The sequence below is a fragment of the Neolamprologus brichardi genome, chromosome 18 (genome assembly GCF_056152115.1).
Source record: "Neolamprologus brichardi isolate AB-2024 chromosome 18, ASM5615211v1, whole genome shotgun sequence".
Taxonomy (NCBI): Eukaryota; Metazoa; Chordata; class Actinopteri; order Cichliformes; family Cichlidae; genus Neolamprologus; species Neolamprologus brichardi.
In genome coordinates this window covers 27,116,972-27,126,019 of record NC_142121.1, presented here as the reverse complement: position 1 = coordinate 27,126,019, position 9,048 = coordinate 27,116,972, and the positions used below count along the sequence as shown (strand labels likewise).

Sequence of the window (9,048 nt, the reverse complement as noted above, 5' to 3'; positions counted from 1 at the left end):
CCATTGAGCCACCGAGGGGCCCGTCTTTGTTTTTGTCTTTCCGAGGGTGTTCTCAAAGGATGCTCTGATAGGAGGGGGCAGCTCTATTTTTGTCTTTTAGTCCTCCTTAGCGTCGATCTTCTTGCAGCTCTGCCAAAACAGAGACGTGAACTTAACACGACTGAGTCGTTTGCACAAGTTGAGTTTAATGTTTTTGACAGGGTGGCAGACGTGTTAATTTGGTTCATTTAGTAAGAAATTCAGATTTAAATTCAGTCCCTTAAATTCAGTTAATCTAAATGCTTCTTTGTTAGGATCAAATCCCTTTAAATTCCATGGATTTGAAATCAGAAGCCGTCAAATGACCATGGATGGTGTGAGTGTTTGCCTTCAGAGGTGCCACTGTGTGACGCTGTCAAAGAGAGGCCCCGTCTTTTGGTGACAGGCTCCCAGGTCAGTTGATGGGTTGCCAGATTTAAGGCAACATGCTGATGGAGCTGCGTTGTGTTGGGAGTGTGAATGAGGGGCACCTGTGACCTCTGGTCACGCTCTGCTTGCGGCCCGCTGTGCGAGCACCACGCTCAGGACACACGCTGGGACAGTCAGGCCTTCGACTGTCCTCCACAGCGGTTGGAGCGTCTCTGCAGGGCTGCTGCTGAGAGGCTGTTTTACATCATCGTACTCACATCATCAAATTGTTTCAGACACATTCACAGCCTGCTTTGTCAAAAAGTTTAAATAACAGCATCAAATTTTCCGAAATTTAATCCGCATTTAATCCTTGAGTAATACTGGGATCTTATCATGACTGGTCTTCCAGTTTATTTGAACATGATTTCCCATCTGGCAGCAACACAAGCAGGGCTGCGCGTGTCTGCAGAAGCCAACACGCCCTCCTCTCTGGGCTGGCAGCACGCCTTTTAGATTCAACACAGCCTCTCAGGTTCCACACCTTCTTAGAGAGGTATTTAGTTCAAGCAGAAAACAGATTTCTCCTAACTGCAGAAGGGATGACAAGTGATAACACGACACACAGGAGGGGGTCTATATTTAGAGGACTGCTTTGAGATGATTTATAGTTATAAGTATAGCAATTAATCAGCATTTTCTGTAAGCAACATAAACTGAACTGGACCCTAAACTAGGGGATTGCAGTAACACTGATATCATAAGCCATTCAAGTATGATGGGTAATGTAAAAGTATTTTTTGGAGAAAAAGAAAAAGTCACCAATCCTGCAAGTATTGCTGTAAACATAAAACCATTTTATTTATTTCAGAAAATACAGTGCTTTTCGGGAGCTTCTCAGCCCAGAGGCAAAATAAACTGTGCAGTATCAAAAATAGAAACCCCACAGTAAGAACAGAGGCCCAGATTAACTTTTATAGTCCATATAAAAAAACATAACTGTGTCTAAAGTTTTGTCAGTGTAATAACAAAATGTACAAAATATACAAAAATATGATTTACAGTGTGAAAGTCCTCTTCTCCTCAAAATCTACTCCTTCCTACCACGGCCTCCACACAGAGTCTGAGGTGACAGCCGGTGCAACAGGTGACACGTGGTGACCATTCTGTGCGGTCAGAGGTCCGAGGGCTGCACTGGGCACGAGAAACGCAAACTGTCCATCGGGCGTGGGCACCACTTGGAAGCCTCCATAGAGTTTCATCGATTCTGGGGGAGCGTGCATGAGCGAATTGCTTTTGCAGGGTATCTGTGGGACTGAAGCGACTGGAATCTGTGTGCCGGTCTGTCCGAGTCCAACCGCACCGAGGTGAGGTCCATAGAAGTTCAGAGTGTTGATTTGGGCCACGCAGGCTGCCAGGTGGCTGAGGAGGCGAGTCCTCACCTCTGTGTTCACCCCTTCGCACGTGGACAGGAAACGGGTGACTTCTCCTACACACTCACTGAATCCGGCTCTGTATTTACCCAGAACGAAGGGGTCAGTGTTTGCAGCAGCTGGAAAAGAAAAATGCATAAATACAGACAGACAGATAAATAGATAGATGGAGAGATGCATGTGAAATGAATACTACAGGGCAAACATACATGCGGGTTGGGCAATAAATCTTGGAGAAAGATGAGCCATGTGTGCCATCTAAAGTTACTCCTCCAAGACTCAGTGCTCTCCAGTAAACATCCAGAAATGGCAGTTACATACCAGTCATCTGAAGTCGCTGCAGGTTCCTGAGGTGCTTCACAGTCATCTCAAGGATGTCAGCCTTCTCCAGTTTAGAGTGTCTGGAGCTCTAAATAGAAAAAAAATATTGAAAATTTTAAATTTGCTTTTTTAATTCACAGATGTTTACATCTAACTGGATTATTAGCCTGTGCGTCTCCTTACGTCTTTCTTGAGTGCGTCCAGGATGAGTGTCTTCAGCTGACCCAAGCTCTCATTGATGCGCGCGCGTCTTCGCTTTTCCATGATTGGTTTGGAAGACTTGGAAGAGGGGGGGAACGCAGTTTAGACAGTTTTTCGTATAAATATCAAACAATTAAACACCGGTATAAAGAGCTCATTTAACCGACCTTTCTGCTCTCTGTCAAAGCCCGGGGTTTCTCGGGCGTGGAGTCGCCACTTGTAGGGGTGCCAGCCACAGCGGACGGAGATGCTCTCTCTAAAGTACCGGCTGGCATCTTCAGTTCAGCGGGTATCAGTAAAAGAAAACCAGCAGAAGCGGTCTGCGAATACCCAGCAGTAAAAAGTCCAGTTCAGTGTGTCCCGCCTTCTCCTGGCAGACCTCGGAGATCCTCGTCGATGACAACACCACCGCTCAAAAGCGACTTCTGTCCACTCGCCAAGCTGACATCCAGACCGCTCCTGTTACGGGCTCCTCGGGTTTCTTTTATACAGCTGCGGCCTGCACGCGAGCGGCTCGTGTGCGGGTTCCCTGGGTTTCAGCCGTCTGTCCAATGAGCGCGCGGGACACGGCGCCGGGGAGGCGGCGGGCTCGTGCGACAGGACGCTCTCATTGGCTACCTGTCAGGATGCTGAAAGAGTGTTTTACAAAGACAGCGTGAGTGAGGAGAGAAATGTCTGAGCACCAGTTCTCCTGCTGCAAATGAGGCGTCCCGCTCCACTAAAGACGCCACTGATGTGCTCTCGGGGTAAAACAAACAGCACGCTGTTTTATCTGTTTTTAAACGAGACTGTAAAACATAAATTAAAGCTGCTTTTTCGCTTTGTTTGTGTCTCTCTTGTGCTGGATAAAAACTTACAGCTAAAATATGTAGTCATTAAATTTCAGTTTGATTGTCTTAATTTCGTTTCTCCTCGAATTTATTCAGTGTTTGTTTGTTTTTTGCCTTAGACTAATCTAATAATTTTAAGATTAATATAAGACCTCTCCTGTGTCAAGCGTCTCTTACTTTTCTTCCTGTTAATTATTCTCTTCATGTATTTTTTTTAAAAGAAAAGGTTTCAAAGATGTTTCTTTACTTGGCGTTTGTCTGTGCGTTTAACTATAAAAAGAGCAATCATTTGAATAAAGAAAACAAATCACGATTACATTTATTTATATGCGATCAGTCAGCACTTTTCTCCCGAGTCTAAACTGTCTTTGCTCTACACCTTTTCGTTTGGAAGGTGAGCGTTGATTGCGTCCATTATTATTGAAATTTAAAACAAATATTGGAGAGGAGGTTACGTTTTCTCGTCTTGTATTTAAATTAGTTACTTTAAAATGTGTCTAGATCAGGGGTGTTAACCTTAAGGCCCAGAAGCCAGAATCAGTCAGCAAAGGAAAATGTGAAAAATATTATGGCATAAATGTTGAACTTTTAGCTGGATTTTCAGGTTTTACGGCATTTCCTATGGATGGAGACCCTATTTACTGTCTACTATACAAATATCTGTTTGTTTTTTACAGTGTGTTTGTCATGCTGAAGAACTGACATGTGCTGTTGAAGTGGCACTGACTTTCCTATATTAAGATATCTCTGGGATTCAGTCTATTGTTAAACTTTCTAACACTGACCGAAAGTGGAGTTTCAATGTTCCGGTCCATTTAAAATGAAAGTGGGCTGCATGTGGCTGATGACATAAAAACAGTCTGATATTCCTGGTCTAGTTAAATGACTTTGATTTGTATTTGCGTGACTGTGCATGTGTTTTTGTGTGTTTTTGTGTACTGAGAGGAATATCTCACTCCCATTCACACTCCCAGTTTCGTTGGGGAGGGGTGGGACGGGGTTGTTCACCGAGTGCTTCTGAATTTGAAGTAAAGAGTTTCTGACACACTCCAGGCCTGATGTCCAGTGAAGAAAATCTCTGAAGCACTGAGCTGTCTTCACTGCCTTGACCTCTGACATCTCGTGTCTACTATCAGAGAGTTTGAAGCAGAAAGTAAAGACGTATTTAAAATCCTTCTGAAGATGAAAAACAATACAATCTTTTGTGTTTTATGACAAACCAACACCTGAATTGATATTTTTACCCTTCTGTCCTGATTTTCTTAATCCTGATTTATACCTATTAATGACTGCTATTCATCTTTAAATATGTTATATTCTTATCCTTTCCTTCAAAGCTTATATCTGTGATAAATCATATTTCTGAATGTATAAAAACACTCACAAGAGATTTTATGCAGATTTTTATCAGTTATCATTTTGTGTGGCATTTAAGTAGCTTCTGTAATTTTCTGGTACCTGTAAGCGCTTGTTGTCCTGAATTTGCAATTGTTTACCTGCAAGCACACTCAATATCTCTGTGATAAACCACTCATCTCCTGGTGTCAGTGCACATGCCATCTGTAACGTGTTTCATTAATATATATATGTTGAGAGACATCTCTATCTAGTCCAGGTTTTTATCGGGAGTTAGCTCGATCCTTCCAGATAGAGTCCTCAGAGGTGAAATGACCCCAGAAGCAGGTCATCGTTTGCATCCAAGACTTCCTGTCTGTGTGAGCCAGACAAACTTCAAGCACCACTGGCTTCCTGACACGAGCTGGTATCAAGTGAAGTCAAATGAAATTGTCAAACCTGCAGCCAAGACTGGGATCACCTCGTATAAACCTAATTATACCCATTCCTCAGAATTAAAAGAAAGTTCTCTCAGTTAAATTAAATTTTATTTATATAAAATCTTTATAAAATATGCTTTATATTTATTATTTTGAAAGAACCCACAATAATACAGAAAAAATGCCAACAATCAGACGAAATCCTGCGAGCAAGCACTTGGCAACAGTGGGAAGAAAAAACTCCTTTATAACAGGATGAAACCTGAAGTAGAACCAGTCTTTCATTGTCAGTAATAAAGTCACTGTCAAGCTGTCATGGGAGTGCTGTTGCATGTTTGTCCTTATGGAAAGATTATTGAAGATTATTTTTGTTCCACAAAATGTTATACAACATACAGTTCAGATGCTCTCAAACACAAAACCTTTTGATCCGTGACACACAAACACTCACATCAGAGCATCAGATTCAGTGGCTGCTTGCATTAAATGCTCTGTTAATCTTGTTGCTGAATGCTTTCAAAGCTGCTAAATTACAAAGAGGTTCTGCATGCAGCAGATGAGACACTTGGTGCAGCACTAAATTACATCCTACCAGCTCTGTTGGGGGACATAAACAGGCCCCGGTTGTGCAGATGGCGATGTAGAAATTAGGTTTACAGCACAATCCTGATCTGTATCAGTGTGGGAACTCTAGGGTGGAGCGGTCCGAGCTATCCGGGTGTAACGCGTGACGGATAGTGACAAGCTAAGGAAAACAGGGCCTTAAATGTATGAATTATTCTTGATTCTTATATACTTTGACCACATTTGGCTTACATTTGCAAACACACAGCATGTCAATGCCAGCTATCATACAGTCAGGTGTTTATCAAGGGGGAGTTTGGTCAGTGTCCAACATTAAGAAATGTTCAAACTTTACGAGATTTCTTTGGAAAGTGGATAATATAACACTTAATACATATCATACAAGAAGAATGAATGTAATGAAATACTACTTATGATCAATAGCCTTTGCCTTCAGGAAGATTTGCCTCCTTTTCAATTAGAGGATGTAGCTAATTACACCCTATGACACAAGTATAGAGTTATCTTTACCTGCACAAACAAATTTTTTCCCTCCCATGTTTCCTTAAAACATTGTTTCATTCACAACATAATTTCAAACATGCTTTAAGTCCAGCAGTCTAACCTCTCTATAAAGATACAGCTCTGGCATGTGAAGCTGTCCCCTGTCCAGAGATTTATACCACGATCAGCACAAAACATAGCAGCGATTCTTTTCTCAGCACATGTAAAGCATTAAAATAACAACAGTAAAAGTGATTAAAAGTCACGTATGGATGAAATGTCTTTGTAGGTAGAGGTTAGAAAGCGGGCAGCAGTCACACTCCTCTCCCATCTTCACCTGAAGGCTGCGGCCGTGATTCCTCCTCCACCCAGCCGCCACCTCTGTGTGGGCAGTGAAATGACCATCCTCATCATCAAATACTGCAAAGATTCCCTTTCAACTGCTGGCATGAAAACATCTCAAGCCAGGAGGGGAGGGCACAGACAGAAGGGATCGCTTAAACATCTCATCCAGTGCTCAGCTTACTCTCCGTCCCTTCTTCGGCCTTTGAATTCCCCCTTAAAGAAGAAGGGAGGGGGAGGCCCTCCCACCCTTTGCGACTCCCAGCCCCAGCTCGGCCCGCCTATTGTCCCCCTCCCCAACAGCAGTTTCTGCTCCAGAGGCCTTAGACAAGGCTTCCATTAATTGCAGGCCTGTGTGGAATACACGTGGGACAATGGGGCCAACAGAGTGTCCAGCCCCCAGACAAGGCTGGAAACAAGTGGTACAGGAATCCAGCAGAATAGACTAGTCCTGGCTGATGTCACTGAATACATTTACCTACCTCAGAGAGCATTCACTCTTTGCTTTGTTTTATTTGGACAAAAAAAAGGAAGGGGTAGGGGGAGGTAGCAGTATCAATGGAGAAGAGGAGCATGGGAGTGAGGTGGGGGGCGGCTTCTCCGGGATGGGAAATAACCGGTTGTCATGGTGATGTGCTGAATCAAAAATATGGCTGAATTTAGCAGATTTAGCCGAGGCAGAGATGTAAAAAGAGGGAGAGGGCATCAGATTAAACCCTGCGTGAGATAAGAGAAGGCTGCAAACAGAGGTTTAGCTTTTTTGGTGTATTCAGTCCTGTTTATACGGCAATAAAGAGCGGATAAAGGACCAGGAGATTAGCAGACTCATCTAGGCTCATGTTTGTCAACAACAACCTGAGCAGTTTCAAGTCAGCTTATTCCAAGTCAGTACACCAGCTTCTGATGGGATGCTTAGCTATGGCAAGTGAAGCTGCGGAGGAAAAGGGGGAGCATAGCAACTGGTATTTCAGCACAACAACCTGCCATCTGTTACCTAACATAGGGTTTCTTCTTCTTCTTCTTATAAAAGAAAAAGCCATCATTTAGATCTTCAACTTGAAGCCAAAGGCAAGGAGACTGAAGTCTTATTGAAATCTGGGTCTCTCCCTTTGAAAGGGAAACCCAGTCATCGCCTTATCCCTCATCAAATTGAAAACCGCTTTGAGAAATTCTAAGAGAGGCCTCACATTTAATTTTTAAAACCCAGACATGAAAGTGTTGCCTAAACCACATTCAGCAGTGGAAACTCTTTAAAGCGCTAGTTAGCATGTAGATTATATGCATTTCAGTGCATTGTCAAAGTATCTAAGTGTATTTACATGTTAATATGTTCAGGGATACCACCGTCTTGAAAAGGTACTGGGGGTAGATTGGTGAACTGTTTTCTCTCCGTGGAATCTTTGGGAATGTGATTTCTTTGTGCCATCATGGTTCAAACACATTCCTGTAAGGCCATTGATATCATGAGCGCTGATTCGCTGCAGTAAAGCAACTTGTGAACCTTCTGATCTTGCCGAGAAAAAGAGCGTCTTGTCTATAAATATACCGTAAAATAAACTTAGCTAGGGGTTAAATTGAATCTTTTTCGGTTCCGTTTGTGTGTTGAGTGATCTGTTCTTTTAATATTTGCAACAATCAAAAAGAGTCCCTCAAGAAGAGCCCTGCTGATGTCCCACCATGTGGCGCTTATCCTCTCCCAAGCTTAGTTTATATCCATGAGTGTGTTTGCGTTGGGATTTATGAATGTGAAGATGCCCCATTCTTGCCACTCAAGATGACTCACAAGACCAGCGTTTTGGCCACTTATGCTGTGAAAGCAGCCTGGGGGATGCCCTTTCAGCACTCGAGGACCTCTGGCTGAGTCTCCTTCACACAGCAGATCAGCCTCACTTGGCAAAAAAAAAAGTCCCTGCTCTTTACAGAGGGAGCCGTCCTGAGGGATGGCCCGCTCCTTGTCCCCGGGCCTCCCTTCTTCACCTGCCGGCTTAGCACTCATCACTTATGCACATAATCCCTGGTTAGTGCATGTGATCCACCAGCCCGGGCCCAGGCCCCTGGCCCCCGAGTCTCCCCTGCTCACATGCTTGCTGGGTGGCTCCTGGGTGGCCATGGCAACTCTCATCTTCTCATGACAGTTAGGCCTCAGTCATGCCTCTAAGTCCCTCTTCAGTCACAGTGCGTCTTTTTCTGTCCACTGTTTTCTGTCTCCTAAAGCCCTCCACTGTTTGTGTCTTGCTCTATCTATGGCTCTCTGTCTCCCTTTTCTCCCGTTTGTGTCTGTTCCCATGCTTCGGCCCAGCTGAGCCTGAGAAAACGGTCATAACTCAGCAACACTGTGGCACCTTCAGGGGCCACTGAAATGCATTGGTTCCATTCTAGTCCAAATTTAAATAGTGTCACCGTAAATGAAGGCCTGACCTCTTTTTGCTCTCAGTCAGATCTGTAAATGGAGATTGTAAGATACACTTGTGCGCTCCTTTTCAGTTTGGCCACCGCAGGCCTCCGAGTGCAGATCATCTTACCCCAGTGCAACTCTGCAGCCTCTAACCATTAGTTTGTTTAAAGCGCCCTCAGGGAGAGCAACCCCGGCAAATGTTGTGCGGCCTCACTCTAACAAGTGTCGCAGTGATCCGAACCGGTCCTCCCCCTGTGTGAACGCCATGTGAGAGGCGGCTCCATCCATGCCCCTGC

At 44.0% G+C, this 9,048-nt stretch overlaps 1 protein-coding gene across 1 annotated transcript; it reads right to left on the bottom strand.

Moving 5' to 3' along the window:
* Positions 1-1,232: 1,232 nt before the first annotated feature.
* Positions 1,233-2,829, bottom strand: LOC102790639 (transcription factor HES-1-B-like). Its single transcript, XM_006786823.3, has 4 exons — positions 2,510-2,829; positions 2,325-2,420; positions 2,142-2,229; positions 1,233-1,939 (listed from the first exon to the last, which is right to left on the bottom strand). Exons 1-4 carry the CDS (start codon positions 2,615-2,617, stop codon positions 1,488-1,490), a joined length of 744 nt encoding a protein of 247 aa, XP_006786886.2. The 5' UTR covers positions 2,618-2,829; the 3' UTR covers positions 1,233-1,487.
* Between the last annotated feature and the right edge of the window lie 6,219 nt (positions 2,830-9,048).